Genomic DNA, 17480 nt, shown 5'->3' with positions numbered 1-17480 from the left:
TTACACTCAAGGTTAATGAAAGGAATTACGAAACAGCCCTTGTGGACATAAATTAGGTATCAAATATTTACTACTGTTTCAGAATCGAGCATCTTGATACTAAACTTAACATTGGTATCTTAAGTTGAAATTTCGCTGTCCTGACAACACTACAACGAGCAATCTTTCCTGGAGAGGAATATTAAAGAATGAAACAAGCAGGGCATTATAGCCTGCAAGTTCTGAGAAACCCTACAGCAGATGATGGCCGTGCATGGTTCATTTTTCAAGGCTACAAGTGGTCATGGGCGGTCATCTTGTAATATGGGGTCATGGTGCGCGCTGGGCAGCCTTCTGTTCATGTGTCAAAGCTCCCCACATGAACACAGAATCGTTTCTTGGCAACAGTATGCGTCTTACTGTTTTCTTGACACCGCTGAAGTGAAGACCTTAAAGGGGATCTTTTCGTGGGGACTTTTTGATCAAATCCAAGGGTGACTGGTGAGTGGGTGTAGTAATAATGGACTATGGGAGCAGAATGTTACAAAGGGCATGTGCATAAGCAGAGGAAGCACGCGGGTACGCGCTCATAAAACATACACTTGTTCAAACTTACAGTGGGTACGGAAAGTATTCAGACCCCTTTACATTTTTCACTCTTTGTTTCATTGCAGCCATTTGCTAAAATCAAAAAAGTGCATTTTATTTCTCATTAATGTACACTCAGCACCCCATCTTGACAGAAAAAAAACAGAAATGTAGACATTTTTGCAAATTTATTAAAAAAGAAAAACTGAAATATCTCATGGTCTTAAGTATTCAGACCCTTTGCTCATTATTGAGTAGAAGCACCCTTTTGAGCTGTTTCTCTCTCTCTTTATGGCTGATGTTTTTCCCTTCTACTTGCTCTGAAAGCAAACAGGGATTTTACATACAATAAAATGCATCAAAATAAAATTAAATAAAAGAGAAGCAACTGATCCGTAAGTGAGCTACAGAGATGCTGGTCTATATATATCATTGCCTTTTACTAATGTTAGGATGACTGATTTCCTGATGACTGCTCTTCATATTTAGCTCACAATGTTTATGAATGTTCTCCTCTCACTCTCTGTGAGAAAGTGAGAAGAGCCTAACTCTTAATTATGAAACACGTTTTAGGAGATTTCTTTGTATGTATTTTTTTATCAAGTAAGCTGTTCCTATTACTCTCAACCAAACAAAGGTTTTGTTGGTAAGAGTAACGCATCCTGGTATAACAATCCAAATGGTGCTTCCTGTTGGCCTGAACACACAACTGAAGTGTATTTGTGTGTGTGAGCGTGTGTGTTTGACACTCGTGCTGAAGGGCTTAAAGACACAGCAGCGACTTTAGATGATCGGCTGACGGAGGAGCTGATAAACCCTCAATAAACAGCGGAGAGATGTGACAGAGCCAGAGAGAGAGAGAGAGAACAGAGACATGATACCCTTCTCGGCTGCTCTCCACTGGGACGATGGCAGCTCCTGCAGAGACACCAAGCTGCCAACGAGTTAGTGTGTGTGTGTGTGTGTGTGTGTGTGTGTGTGTGTGTGTGTGCACATATAGGTCTCTGAGGGTAGAACAGATGGGGGATCTACTGTAGTGATTCTGTGAGGTCACATCGGTGACGATATCAGTGAGATATAACACACATATACACAAAAAGAAAAAGACAACAGACTGCCTTGCTGTGCGCACACACACACACTACACACACACACACACACAAACACACACACACACACACACACACACACAGTGGCTGCAGCGGTGATGGATGAGGGATAATCAGAATGAAGAAACTGTTCAATAAAGTTGTTTTGTTTTGAATGTGCTCTGTCACCGGCTGCCAACTGGTTACTGATTTAATATGTCAGTGTGTGTGTGAGGAGCATCTGGCACTAAGGAGAATGTTTTCTTTCTGTTGAAGGGGAAAAAAAAAGAACAGATACAAATCTGTCTTTCAGCTCATTGCATCCTGGTTGAAAAAAAGCAGAGCTGCACAAATAGCTTGATGGAATCACACCTTAACCTTTCATTCAATCCTCTGTATTAGCAGACTGTACATGTTCATAAATGGTTGATTCATCTCCTCCTCCTCATCTGTGTTATAATGGTGTATTTTATTCAATTTATTTCTATTTCTATTTAAGGAGAGGAAGATGGTGATGAATTAAACAATAAAAATACTGCTATGCTTCAATCCTTTTTTGTTGTCGTCTAGTTTACGCCTGTGTTTTTCCCAATCCATAAATGGATTCTAACTTAAAGCACCAAATAAATCTGTGTTGCTTGGTATTAATTCAATCAGATGTTCGAGCGCTGCTGCAGTGAAAGGTAGAAAAAATGAAAGTGACGAGGTCGTTTTCAACTTTCCCCTTTAGAGGGAGGACTATGCATCACTGAACTCTAATTTCAGTTTAAGAAATATACACGCAAATGTGTTTATGTGACACCACAGTTTAATTTAAAAGCCAAACATAGTCCAGGATGGAACTACATTTGAAGTGGAAAATGAAAGCCTCCTGTTCTACAGTGTAAACCTCTACCTGCACACAGATCTACCGTGCAAGCTCAGAGGATGGAATGGGCCTTTGCTGAGCGGATACAATGTCTTAGAAGCTACAGAAGGTGTTTAGAATTACGTCATGTAGCGGTCCACTCCCTGCTTTAAAGCACGGACGCGTTCACATCTCCCATGGACCGTACTCGAGTGCATATTAATTGTGCCCTGAGACCACCTCTTCAAGCGGACGAGGGCACAGTACCCAGTATGCTGCGTTTGTCACTGATCAAACTGACTGGACTTTGGGGTCAGGCGTACCTGTATCTGGGCCCGGGTCCCTCGTTTAAAAGCACCCTAAGAGAAAGCAGAGCATACGTCTGAACAGGCTGCTCACCATGGCGCTGCCTTCCCTATCCTCATTCAAACATCTCTCTACAGACTTTCCTTTCTTTCATGCGTGGGTATGGTGGGTGGTTGGAGTTCGCAAGAAGGGGGGCGGGGGGGAATGTTCTGGGACTGGGACGCCAAAACTCACTGTTCAGCTTTCCAGAGGTGTCATGGGGCAAACTTGGCAAAACACCAGTAATGAGAGGTTCCCACTTGACAACCCCATAGTGCTTTCAAACATGCAATGTGGCTGGATCACATTAATGGAGCCCTGATCTGTTGAAGGTGGTAAGGCAAGCCTGTGTAACTTAACAGTAGGGCATGGGGGCATATATGACTTCAGGGGTTTCTTCACTGAGCATTTATCCTTTCATTAGGGTACAAGTTTCTTGCGATCATATTAAATCGGACGGCAAACGTGGTCCTGTATGCAACTGTATTTATGTGTAATTGGAAAGCCTCCTGTTCAAATTCTACTGTGCATACTTCTTCATTGTACTGAAGTATGGGTATTATTTTGTATTACGTACTTATAATTCTACAAAGCCTAACGTCATCCTGCATAGAGTATTTGGATGGAAACTATCCGTTTCAGCTCTCTCTGGTGTTTTTAGGTCTGCTTTTTTTGTTTATCATTGTACAGTTTCCCCTATCAAATGAAGCATTGAGAAAACAACTAAAATAGGCTTTTTAATTATAAAAAATATTTGTTCTTGACATCTTGATAATGGCAAAATGCGTATTCATAGATTGTGGGTTTGTTTTGTTAGACTACAGAACACATTTTAAGAGGAACATTTTTTGTTTGTTTTTTTTTCTCTTGAAGAAAATAAATGGGGAGGGGAGACAGAGAAGTGTGAAATGTCTGGAAGAAGAAAAAAAGAGCGTCTTTGTTTCAAACATTAGTTTCAAGGCACAAGCCAACTCAGCAGGCGTATGCTTGTCCATGTGTGAAGAAAATGACTGAAAAAATGTCTTTTATGTTGTATGTGTGAGGGATAGTATGCACGTTTGTACTAAATTCCTTTACATAGAGCCAACACAGCAGGTGGATGTATGCTTCTTATATTGTGGAATTTGCATGAATACGATCGTATGTCTCCAAAAAAAAAACAACTTTAACGTAGTGTGTATGTGTTCGTGTGTGTGTGTTTAGAGAGGTGGTGTAATGTCTTTGTTCTACAGCGAGCACAGATATTAGCAGACAACACCAGATGGTGGGCTGAAATGAGACAACGGAAGAGGGGGAGGAGAAGGTAGACAAGATCCTTCCATCATTTCATCATCATCCTTCTTCTGTTTCCTCTCTGTTAACACAAACAAGCTGGAGCAAATCTTTGAATCACATTATGAAGTATGAATATATTTTCAGACATGGAAGCCATAACACCGTTCATAATGTTGTCTATGGGAGGGGGGGGAAGAGAGAGAGACCTTGGGATTAGATGAATAGTGATAACCTCTCACATAAGCATCCTATAAACATCAACTGAAGAAGACTCTTTTTCTGTTTTGGTTCAAGTTAATCTTTGTGTCTTGGCACACAAGTCCGACTCGAGTCCTGCTGGAGCCCTGATTTTCAGGACTCTCGACTCCACTCGTACACTGATGCATCGTACTTGGAGTAGGACTTGAGCATTTACTGCATTTAGACTCAGAAGATGGAGACAAGAATGCTGACTTACTTACTGACATAGACTGTGTTTTTGTATTTGGGCCCTAATGTTTGAGTGAAGGCTAACTCGTTACCTGCACGCTCCTTCATGTACCTTCTTGTTCAGCCACAGTTTGTTTGTGTCATATCACTTTAAATGTCCTATTCGGATTAATGTCGGGTTGGGTTGCAGGTATTTTTGAAGGTATTTGGATCTGCGGGTCTATAAAAAGCTGCCAGAGGCCAAACAATTGTCCCATTCCACTGCACAATTTGAACAACTGACGGGAAATGGAAATGTTGTCATCAGCAAAAATGGACAGAAAGATGGACGGTGTATGTGGGGAAAAAAACTACTTAGAAATATATTGATACTTTATTATTACCGCCCTAGAATATAAAGTCAACCATCCATGTCATACAGTGAGTGTAAGGGTTTTCTATCTGAGTGTTCTATCTGTACTTCTGTTTTATCTGCTTCATTTTACCAGGTTAAACAAATGAAAGTCAAAAAGGAAATAATCGAATCCAGACATTTAACAACAAAATAACAGAATAAGCGGTGGTAAACACACACACATACACTACAAGGGCTTACTGCCAAAAGTGAAGCAGTTGTTAGAGTAACTACCAAACCTTAAATAAGAACTTTTCATCTGCTGTGACTGTGTGAACTATATAGGATCTTGCTGATTATGCCCAAATTATTATTACTATTGTCTATTTTTTTATTTATTTAGTCTATGTTTTGTCATGCTGTCTTGTCTCCTTTTTTGTGTGTTGTTGTTGTTTTTTTGTCTATATGTTTGTTTGTTTTTTTGTGTGTGTGTGTGTTACTGTGTTACTAAATGAAAATGCAAATAAAAATATTGGTTAAAAAAAGAAAGAAAAACTACCAAACCTGAGATCTAATATTGTGATAGAAAACTGTGATGAGCCTACAAACACTTTAAATACAATTCAGACCTGTCCTCACCCCTTCATGCAGAGGTACACGTGACACAACTTCTACAGATGTTTAAAAGTTTGTGTGAAAACAGGGAACCATTCAAGTTTGTGAGGTGTGATATTACGACCAAGCTTTTTATTAAGGTGTGAAAATTCATACAAGGTGTGAACTGTAATGTGTCTATGGACTACCTGCTGATAATACTGTGGATTGATTTATGTTTACTTAAAAAAGTGAGAACACCTACAATAACAAAGAGCATATCTGACCTCGTAAAAGACAGCTTACGTTCCCTAGGACGCTCCATTAAAGAGATAGACGAATTCAAACTGTATGACAAATGACAAGCATGTTTCAAATTGTGAAACGTAAAACAAAGCTGAAGCTAAGGAATAGCCAGCCTTTAAAAAAATCTTCTTAAAGCAGAAAAAAAAATGGTTGATTATAAGTTAGACATGAAATTCTAACACTCATTTTTGATACATTCAAGTTACAGTGTTTAGGTTCATCATAACTCTGATATTAAACTCAGTGTATGTGTTTCTCCTTATTATTTTATCTTTAGGAAACCCTCTGTGCTTCATGGAGCAGAAGTACAAGCTTTGGATTGGTCGGCAAGACAGTGAACCAGAATGTTTTCCACTCTGAGTGACAAAATATTAGAAATGAAACCTGGTATACTCTCATTTTGGAAATGACATTTAATCCTGTTTACTAGTCTGCTAATACAATATTTATTCTTGTTTAAATGTTGGCAAAAAAAAAGCTATTATGATAAGAAGAAAAAAGATTTCTACACCCCAGTCCTGGCTTCTGTAAAGGTTTGTTCATTATGTGGACAACAACCAGTAAAAGCTTTCGTAGGAAACAATTATTTAAAAAAATACAAACAAATGTGCTTTTAGTCTCTGTGGGCCGTTAACTCTTCTTACTCCCTCATGCTTCTGGCTGGCCAATCTGAAAGGCCAATCACAGTCAGTCTGAGGGTAAATAAAGGCTGAAGAGCTTCTCAGGCCCTTTTTGCTGCCTTCTGAGACCGAGAGTGTTCCCCGCCTCACTGTGACAGACTGCATGTCATTTGTTCTTAAAAACTGTTGTGACTGCTGGAGACCATCAACCCTTAATTTGACACTCAGGATAAGAAAGTCAGAGGTGGAGAGAGAAAAGTCCATTAAAAGAACAACTCATCACAGGAAATGTTAAGTGTAGGGAGCTGAAAACTATGAAACAGTTAAGACTTTGTCTCATCGATGAAACTCATTTAATACTTTCCATAAATGCTAAATACAAAAACTAAGTAATGCTTTTTTTTATCTTATACATCAATAAACAACAGGACGCTAAAAGGGTTCATTACATTCCTGTTTGCAGGCTGATACCTTTTCTCAGGGGTAATAGCATCACTCTCAACACACACACACACACACCCAACACACATACAATCTTCTTAGTTTCATATATTAAAGCTGAGCGAAGTGTGCCTATGAGGAACTGCAGCTTACCCATGCCATTTATCAGTTGTCCCACTAAACTGCAATGAGGAGTCAATCCATCCACTTTGTTCCTGCTCATCCTTCATTTCTGGAGGTGGGAATGAAGCCCCATCAGTCTGCCTCTACACCAGCACATCTCTTCTCACGACATCGGTCCTATTTTGCATTACATTTATTTAAATTCAGCTACAGCAGCACAGACTGAATTCCTACATTCAAAGAGTCAATTAGGAAAGCCCCAACAACTGCACTTAAACATCATCACAGCTCTTTCCAGAGCAGGAGAAAAAGTCCTCACAGACCTTCTTAACACGCTGCGTTGGATTCCTGCATATCTGCACTGCACTATAAAAGAAGTAACCCCCGGACTAAATACTAGAAATGATTGATCACATACAATAAGTCATTTAAAAACAGATTCTCTCAAATCAAGCCTTTTTTTCCCATTGTATCATGAGACAGAGTATATTATGATGCTGAGGCTTCCTGATGGTGTCATGACTAATTAGCCTGCATAAGTGCACTTCTATTGACTTCTTCATTTGCTCTACAGTCAAGTTGCGTATTTACTTCCTTCATTAAGTTAATTAATGATGATGTGTGTATTACTGTTACAGTCAAATCATCTCTTTACTGTGTGGGCATTGTGATTTGGTTGTAACAAACATAAAATGAATCTCATGAAATTAACCAAATACATGAAAGAAAGGACTCATGGTTAAATTGGCTAAATGACCAAACTAAGATAACCCTCTTGTTAAATGTTAAGTAGTCATTCTTTGTAGATATGGGAACAGGAAGATTGAGCATTTCAAATTGGCCTAAGATCCAAGTTTTTTTTTTTAAATAATGGAAAAAATACAATTAATGCCATTGAAAACTCAAAATACATTTCAGGGAAAATACACACACACACACAAACACACACACACACAAACACACACACAGCAGTGTCCTTGAATCTGCGGTTGGTGCAGCGCTCCAAATCAAAAGAAACAATGGAGAAGGTTTCCTCTGGGAGACATTTTGCTGCTTTGTTTTCTAAGCTGAAGGACAAAACTCAGACTTTTTTCTTTTCATAATGAGAACCGATGAATGTGACTGATTATGTGTATAAATAATACTGGTCCAAAGGGAGGTCAGTATCCTGACTGGCGTTCTTATTTTGATCCACACAAGTGGTCAAGGATAATGGTGTTCACTCAAACATAAAAGGTTGTCGAAAAGATGGCGACGTATGAAATCCTGTAGTAAATGTGCTGACTTAACAAATCATCAGGGTCAAATTAAAACGTGTGGTTTTGTAAAAATGAGCCAGGCTAAGTATTGTGTTTATTGTGGTTCCTGTGAGCTAGTAAACACGTCACTCACTTTGGTTCAACACCTTGGAAGTAATTTGACCTTCCACAAGTATTTTGCTCTTGAAGACACAGTTTTAATTTTGAAAACTAATGAATCCGTTTGCTGATTTTGAAGCGATCAGGTGCGCAGTGTATTAGCGTGGTAAGCTTATGAGAATGTCCTGAAGCGTTTTCACATCAGTTCACTCAAACTTGCTCTTGGAAAAAACAGTAAGGGTCTGGCAGGAGAAGCTCCAGTGAATTCTGAGTAAAAAAAATGTGGCTGTTTTTTTGTTTTTTATGAGTTTTCTGCAAGTATGAAAGCCCTGTAATAGTGCAAAGGTAACACCAAAGTGCAAGGTTCTTTTTTTCCCTTCATCATTTGCAAGCAGGGGAAAGTTGGTGGAGAGTGACCAAGGGAGCGTTGAGGATGGTTCACTGTGTAAAGGTATAACATAGTGGTAGATCTGACACTTTATCAGGATCTAAAGAAGACAACCATGTAGTTTAGACATTTCCTGAGAACCTCAGGATCACAAATAATACTAAATGTTAACACCTGAACACTCTGACATATTTCTGCTCTTCCTGACTGCACAAACAGACTTTCCAAATGGGCTTAAAGCGACATGTGTGCGTGTGCGTGTGTGTGTGTGTGGGGACCAGAGGAAACACAAGATGGATAAGAGAGGAAAGGACACCAAGTGGAAAAGGAACTCAAAGGGAAACATTAAAAAAATAAAATACACAATGAGATGAAAACAATGAACATAAGCCAGGCGTGATAAGAAGAGAGGCGACTAAACAAAGAGGTCTAAAAGAATAATGGTGTTTCTATAAGACTGTATAGGAAAAAGTAAGACTGTTTTTATCCATACTGTACAATCTTACATCTTTCCATCAGCTGCTTTGACTGTCCATACTTTTCTGACCGTTTAGCTCCCATTAGCTTGAGTTGGAAATAGTTTTCTGTTGATATGAAACTATTGAATCAGGTCATGTAACAAGCTGAAACATGTCTGCATATTAGACAGTTACTAATACATTTATGAATTTAACAAAATGTAAAACCAGTTAAAATTAGAGAAGTTCCTTCTCATCAAATTCCCTATTTTTGGCATTCAGTGAATAATGTATGAAAACAACTTCAAAGACAAAAAAAGGTAGACTACCACTACATGGAAAACTATCAAAAAGTTACAGATTTACGGGTCAGGTGTGAAGCAGATGGCAAAAAGAAAACATATAATTCAGATTGAGTTACTTTTGTCATGCAGCAAAATGCAACAGGCTACTTAAGAAAAAAAAAAACATTATTAGGACCTTATCTGGGAACATGAAGAGAGGTATAGTTAAGATGAATATGTGCACAGGAGTTAATCATGCAGAGTAAGAATGAAGAAAAAAAATCAGGTAAACTGAAAGAAGATGAAAAAAGAAAGTTTTTATTGAGCAAAACAGGGTTGAAATTCAGCAGAGACAACGTGGCAGGGAAAGACTGGCACGTTATGTATCCAATATCAATGGAAAGCTTTACATTTCAGTGATAATTGGGGTTATTGTCCTATAGGCTGCTCAGCTGTGCATCACCCAGGCAAGCCTGCTGATTGGATCAAATGTTGCATAATTACAGGGCGGAAGCTTTAATTTATGTGTGCCTGTCTTTCTGGCTGCCTTATTAGAAAGTCTGTCAAAACATACCCGTATAACTGGCAATTGAGCCACCAATGAACTAGAAAATATTTGTTCTACTGGCTGACCATACAGCCATGTGATTGGTCCTTACCATCTCTCGCGGCAGGAACATCTCTTCCTGCCGTAGAACCACAAGACACACACTCTCTCCCTGACGCGTGCTGCGTAGCATACACACCAGCTCCTCCTGTCCCACGCCTCCGATGTCCACACCGTTGACCTAAACAAACACATACACATGCACACATTAAATCAAAACACCACGACTAATCAGCAAAGCTTTCGCCTTTTTTCCACTCATCTGTAATTATTAGATTTGATTCTAATTGTCCTTGTGGTAAGTCTAGAAAAGTCGACACAAGCTGATTTTTGAATGATTTAATGACAATGGCAGTCGGATCCTCTGTACCTCCAGTATGCGGTCTCCAGACTGCAGGCGTCCATCTTTGACAGCGGCTCCGCGTGGCAGTATGTTTTTAACTAGAATGGGACCAGGACCATGAACTGAAGAATCCCTGGTGACCACGGTGAAGCCAAGACCTTCTGAACCTAGACACACACACACACACACAAAGATATAAAAGGAAACACACTAAAATGTGGACGGGGAGGTGAGGTGAGGTGAGGTACAATATGCGAGAATATGTAACAGCTCTATGTCAACACAGAGCTCCTGTATAGCGCCATACCTTCTGCGTCTATATTTGTCTTCCTCTGACTTTATAAAAGTCAAAATCTCCCATCCATCCCCGACTGTCACATAATACACTCCTCTCAACTACTCCTGAGAACTTCGACATGGTGTTGTTGACTCAGCTTCCAACTATATACTCTAAGGGCGATAATTTGAATCCTTCAGGATATTGTATGTGTGTCGCCGTAAACCCTTTAGCTATAGCTAGTGCAACAGAATCTGCCGGTGTGAAGGCTTTAAAAAAATGGGTTCAGGTGTGGGGCAGAGAGGAGGAGAAGGTAAGAGAAGACGGAGGGTAACACAGTGGAAAGAGGGAGGTAATGCTCTGAGGGAAAGTAATAAAGATAAGAAATCAGAAAAGCAACCTGTGCACCACTAAATGTGCATTAAAGCACTCGTGAACACGCACGCAGGGACACAAATGACCACACATGGATAGTGAGACTAGTTGTGTGTTTTATGGACCTCATTTAGTCTGGTCTCTTTAGCAGAGCCAAGTCAGCAGTTTGATCCAGTATGAATTCATATCAGCAGAAAGGGACAGATCAATAAAGACTTAATAGAGCCTGAAGAGAGGGAATCAGGAAGATGAAGAGAGGAAGGAGAGTCAGCCAGAGAACAGAGAAAGGAAGCAGGCATAACGCCGGGCCAACAGCAGGAGAAATAAGTCAGATTTATTAAACACGTTCAGAAAATGACATTACATAAAAGGGGTCAATAATGCTCACTTAGAACATGAGGAGTGAATATATAAGAAATGTGAGGATAGTGGAATCAAAGCAGTGTCATTAAAAGGAACAAACCTTTCTTTGTTCCTGAAATTTGAAAAGATTTGTGCTTGTAGAAAACCTACAACCCGTCAAAATAGTAAGAACACTACGACATTGCTGATTGACATCCTGCAGGAAATGTTGATAAAGTGATGGAAAATACGATCATGAGTCTAATACTATGATTGATTGGACACCCAGTGCGTTTCCTTGTCTGACTTTCCTGTTCGGGTTGTTCTATTCTGTCCAGCTTGACGAGTGCATGCGGCGTACTCGAAAATAGACCGGCGGAGTATTTGAAGCAGAGCAGAGCGTACAGTAGTGGGGCTGCTGTGACGCTCCTGAGACAGAACCCGGGTGCTCGCTGTGGAAACACAATCTTTGACGAGAGTGGCAGCGAACGGCGGCACACTGACGGACTGCGGCACTACTCTGTTGTATTTGGACATTGGGGCTTAGCCTCCGCGGCGTCTCCCTGTAGTCAAAGTGATGACAAAGGAACGACACTGCTGATCTTTGAACGTCTCATTTCCCTTTTAAAAAAACTCTCACACGGCTCAGCTACTGATTCAAAAGTCATATCCACCTGACCATGACATCAAAAAAATCCAGTTTGACCTTTTATCTGTTTTTAATTCCTTTGTGATCCATAACGACTTCCGTTTTCCGTGCTCCAAGTTACTGTCCTAACCTTCGATGTACCAGAAGTAAAAAGCGAGGTTGAATTTAAATAGAAAGTAAAGTACCCAATTTCAAAATAAAGCCTCACACTTTCTATTTTTAAATGCAAAATAATGGAATTTCAAACAAGTTATTAAAAATCCAATAAATGGTGATTAATTATCAAAATGTAATGATTAATCGCAATTGAAAAATAGTCATCGTTTTCAGCCTTAATATGTATTTATAGATACATAAAAACATAACAACTGCGTCCTTTTAAAGACATCTGAATCAGACAATCAGTCCTTCAGGTGGTCCTCACCTTTCTTTAGATCAATCCTCAGTCTGCGTCCTCCTCTCTTGTTGGTCACTAAGTTGGAGAGGGTGGGACTCTTCTTAAAGAGAGGGCTGTCACTCCTCCCTTTTGGTGTCTAGTGTAAAGAAAGAAGAACATTCGAGCTGTTGTTTTAAGCACTGTATAAATGTCACATCATTTCAAACTGTGACGGCCCTCCCGCCAGCAGAGCCTGCTATCAAGTTTTTCCCTTCTGTGTGTTTGTATCCCCGCAGGTTGCTGGTGGGCAGTGTTTCGTCACACCTGGGCAGACATGACCAGTCTCCTATTAAAGATCAGGCTGTCAACTTCTCATTCTCTCTCTCAGCCATCCTCAGCGTCACACCATCACCACAGCTCCTGAATGTTGTATTGTTGTGGTATTTTGGTTAAAAACACCGTTTAGTTAAAAAACGTAGGTTTCCCTTGTTTTAGTCTTAGCGGCCAGGTCTAGACAGAAACCCTCTGGACTGTTCTGATATAATCTTCTTTAATCATCAGAATTTATTTTGAAGCAAAACATTCTTTTCATTTCTTTTACTTTGCTATTGTGGGTGTTGTATGAAGATTATTGACCAAAACTGCATCAATAATGATTTGATTAATAATAATGTGTCTAATGCAAACCTAACATGCTACATTCAAAGAGGAAAAGTATCAGTAAACCCACCTTCCCTATCCTGAGGTCGAAAAAATAAATATCAAGATATTAATTATTTCAAATTTCAGTCTTTGAACGCCTCAAAATTGTTGTAATGAGTGGGGCTGGAAAGGTTTAAATGCCTGAATGTCCTCTAAGAAAGGTTCAATGAAATCTGTGTTTTTTTACAGTGACAAACAGATCGAAGGCAAAAAGAAAGGACACAGAACTCAGCAAGTTTCCCACTGTTGCAAATGAATTGATCCAAGTAAGAAAATCTGCAGATTTTAAGAGGGTTTCTATACTGATTACAGCTCTCAAGAACAGCCATCCATATTGTGCTTTGCCTCTGTGCACTGCCTGTCAGCACCTGTGTGTCTAATCGGACTCAAAGCTGATCGTTTTCACTTACTGACACTGATTCCTTTTTTTCTAGATCCTTGCTTGTGTTGTACTTACTCTCTGGTGTACGTCGCTTTGGATAAAAGTGTCTGCTAAGTGAATTGTAGAATTGTAATGATAATGTAATGACTTAAAAGATCTACATTAAAATATTCACTTTTGTCACATCTAATAAGGTAATACTGCAGCGTCTACATTGTGCTTATGTACATCTTTAAAACCTGTTACTTTCCTATCACCTCATTCAAACTTAACGCAAGTGAGATCGAAAACGTAGCACATTCAGGATGTCCCTTAAGTCAGAGCTCGATTTTGACATTTAACTTACATTAGCTTCCACTAAGGCAGCTTCATCAACCAATCGCGTGGATGGATTCTCAGGGGGCTTAAAGATGGGTTTGGCCTTGACAGGTGGGGGTGGCTCTTTGGTCTTGGTGACTCGGGGGCTGCTGTCAGGACCGGCACCGTTGCCAAACAGCTGACCAATCAGACTCTTCTCATAGCGTTCTCTGTTAGAGGAGGGAACTACTTCCAAACGGACGACTGTGGAACGCATTGCCTGACGGAACACTTCCTGGGCCCTGGATGAGAGAGAGGGAGAGAGAGAGAGAGAGAGAGAGAGAGAGAGGTGAGTGGTGGGAGCAGAAATAGAGAAGAAAGTGAAGAGAAAAAGTTTTGTTCAACAAGTGTGTGGAGTTTTAAGTTAAGTATGTGCAGCACATATGGCATACCATTAAAGCTAATCATGCCATCCATCACAGTTACAGGCAGTGTGTAGTTATTCATCCCTGACAAGCAGAGTAATCGTCAGAGGACTTATAGCTCAATTAGGATTTTAAAAAATAACATAAAAAAAAGATACACGTATAAATCCAATTTCAAATGACACATTAAAAGAGTTCATATTAATTGCTAACTTTTATAAATGGGGTGTTCGATTTTCAAAAAGTGGGATACATTGAGGCACATCTTAGGCTCATGTATCTTTACTTCAGTAATTCAAAGTTAATGTCACTTCTAAGACTGACGCTCTTCTTTCTCTCTTCATTATTAATCAATCTAATTGGTTCTCTAAATGTCAGAAACGATGAAACAGTCATTGATCTCAGTTTAAATGTACAACAATCCAAAACACAGACCTGAATGCTTGACTTGATTGCTGTATCTAACCGGAGGTCACAGGTCATAGCACAGAGTGTTTCATGTAAGTTTTGCTACAGTGACTGGTGTCGTGCATCGAGTGAAAAATAAATAAATGGCGACAGGACAGAGCAGGAGAAGCCACACAGCACCATGACACCTGCACAGCTGGTCATTATAATCTCATGATCTATAAAGAGATCATTCTGCAAAGGATTAGTTTCTATCACATTATACTAACTCAGTTAGAGGACCCATTGTGTCAGAGGTGATCGCTGCACCCCATCATTCACCCTACATAACCAACAGAGAAAATCCACTTTATTTACATGTAACGGGATTACACTTCTATTATTTTCCTTCTTGATTATTATCAGAGGTATAATGATCATTATGTTTCTGTAGGATAGAGACTTTGTTTATAAAGCAGTGTATGACAGATAAATACGCATATAAAAAAACTTCAGATATGCAAAACAGATACCTTAAAATTGTAATAACAGAATTTGAAATAAAGAAATATAACATTGTGGGGAAGTTTCCATCCTAAACAATTAATTAATCACAGGTGGAAATCCATTTTTGCAACATTATTTGTACTGTGCATCCACGACGTGTTTAATCGGTATTACTGTATGTCTACGTCTTTTGCAAACATGGTCATTTAGGTCCTGTGTCCACGAAGCCTTTTTTTCTATGCGCCAACGTCTTTATTCGATTGTTTTGTGTGAAAACCTACAGTAAAAGTCATGGAGCAGTGTCACACAGTGGCCGTTGTCAACAGACTGTTGTCATAAGAGTCAGGACGGATGTGCAGCACTTCTATTCTCAGAAAGCTTCATGCAAGCACTCCTGAGCGCAAAGCCAGTACTTTTCTGCCTGGAAAAAACTCCAGGTGGACACAGGGTCCCTTTCCAGTGATTTTTGGAATCATAGTTTCACGTAAATGTACACGTTATCTTACAAGCAAGTTTCTAAAAGCTCCATTCATGCTAAGTCAATGTAACAAACTCCCTGAGTAATTACTTATTAAATGGTGAAGATGATTCATTTATTGGTAAAAATTACCAATCTTTGGTCGTGAGGTAAAAATGAATTTTACAATATTTTTTTTCTACATACCAGTGATCATAGTAGTAGTAGTATTTAGCAACCCACTCATATTATTCCATATTAACGTTCAAAACCACATTCTTTGAAAGATGCACTAAGGTGGGTTTTTAAGTGAGCCTGAGTTTGTTTGCTTGGGGAAGCATGTCAGACAGGATTTGCATACTGAAACCATAAAACACTATGCAGGCTAAGCGAATCTCTGTGTCACACCTTCCTGAATGACACTTGTGGTGATTTGATATTGTACTAGGACCACAATACAGAATAATTAAACTAGATGTGAAGCTGTGTGTGTTGATGTGTGTATGGGAACCATTGTGCACAGATGATATCATTATTGTTCGTGGTTAGACAATGTGTGGAGACACATTTGTGTAAAAGAGATATTCTAAGCAAGCAGGCTACCTCAACACGGCTGCCAAGCTAGGACAATGGAGGTGAGTTTGTGTGTGTGTTTGTGTGTGCGTGTTTGTGTGTGTGTGTGTGTGGTACTCACAGGGATCAGCGGACTCTCAGTGGCCTACTTAGAGATCTTCCACTGGAACTACATCTCAATACACCTGCCATGACCGAACAATACTGGCAAGAGTGTATGTAAGATCGCATTCAAACGTGTCATTGTTAAAAAAAAAAAAGGCCTATGTGCATGACATCCAAATGTTTAAGACCAGCCTGTTTGTGAAATATTAAAGAGGTCTGCTCTTGATCATATGTGTACGGGTCTGAGTTTTAACTGGAGAGTGTGAGGCTTGGAAAACCACGTCTGTGTGCATGTTGGTGTTTGTGAGTGAGTGCACATGGGACTACCCACGTCTTTGAACAATAGGTGCGAAACCCCTCTGGTGATAATCCATTTACCTACAGCACAGCATAAAACAGCTCACATATAATCTTATTACCACACTGGACACTGGACAAGGACTATTGTGCACACTGCATAGACACTGCGATGTGCTGTTTCATTATAGCATTCGCATCAGTCCTTGTAATCTCTGGCGATTGTTTTTACAGGTGTGTCTTTTGTCATTTTAATGCTCTGTAATCATGTTACATACCCAAATACTCTCATATTAATGTCCTGCTTTGAGCTGCTTTCGGGGAACTTGGAAGCAAACTCTACTAAGAAACATCTGGTCTCACATGAGTGATGCGGAACGGGCAGACACACAAAGGCCGACTCTGACAGACATGCAACGCTTTTTCCAAACATCTGCCAAGAGTCTTTTCTGCTGTTCTCTGTGCAACAGCAATATAAGCCCTCTGACAATGGAAAGGAAACAAGACACATAAAGAAAGAGAGTGGGGAAACAGGAAGAAAAGACCAAGCAAGGTCCGACATCAAAAGGTTTCAGAGCTTAGATGTATCTATAGACATACAATTAGGGCAGTGTAGACACATTTGGTTCCCAGTGACTCATCTCATAAGGGTTAAAGACAGGAACATGTTTTCTATTCTGCAAGTGAACGGAAATTAAAATATACATCTCCTAAATAAATCTTGCTATAAGTTGCTGATAGCCTATGGTCTATGTCATGCGCCCCATGTACAGAGGCTATGGTCCTCATCGCAGCAACCGTTGGTTCAAATCCATCATCTGCACGCTAAAAGGCCCAAAATATAACTTTGAAAATCATAATAATAAATCTTGTTGCTTCTGAGCTCGCAGTTCTGCCATTACTCACTACTGTTATTATAAAA

At 39.7% G+C, this 17480-nt stretch overlaps 1 protein-coding gene across 2 annotated transcripts in view; it reads right to left on the bottom strand.

The window, feature by feature from the left end:
• Window positions 1-17480, bottom strand: part of pard3bb (par-3 family cell polarity regulator beta b) — a 217342-nt gene that overhangs the window by 131654 nt on the left and 68208 nt on the right. For both annotated transcript variants that reach the window (XM_065961879.1, XM_065961878.1), the window contains exons 8-11: window positions 13857-14109; window positions 12475-12583; window positions 10435-10574; window positions 10117-10245 (exon numbers count right to left, since the gene is read on the bottom strand). In XM_065961879.1, coding sequence (XP_065817951.1) covers window positions 10117-10245; window positions 10435-10574; window positions 12475-12583; window positions 13857-14109 — 631 coding nt within the window. The remainder of the gene's footprint in view (window positions 1-10116; window positions 10246-10434; window positions 10575-12474; window positions 12584-13856; window positions 14110-17480) is intronic.

Source organism: Labrus bergylta, chromosome 13 (assembly GCF_963930695.1).
Source record: "Labrus bergylta chromosome 13, fLabBer1.1, whole genome shotgun sequence".
In the NCBI taxonomy this organism is placed as follows: Eukaryota; Metazoa; Chordata; class Actinopteri; order Labriformes; family Labridae; genus Labrus; species Labrus bergylta.
The sequence above is the reverse complement of the archived record's forward strand: the minus strand, read 5'-3'. Positions and strand labels throughout refer to the sequence as shown.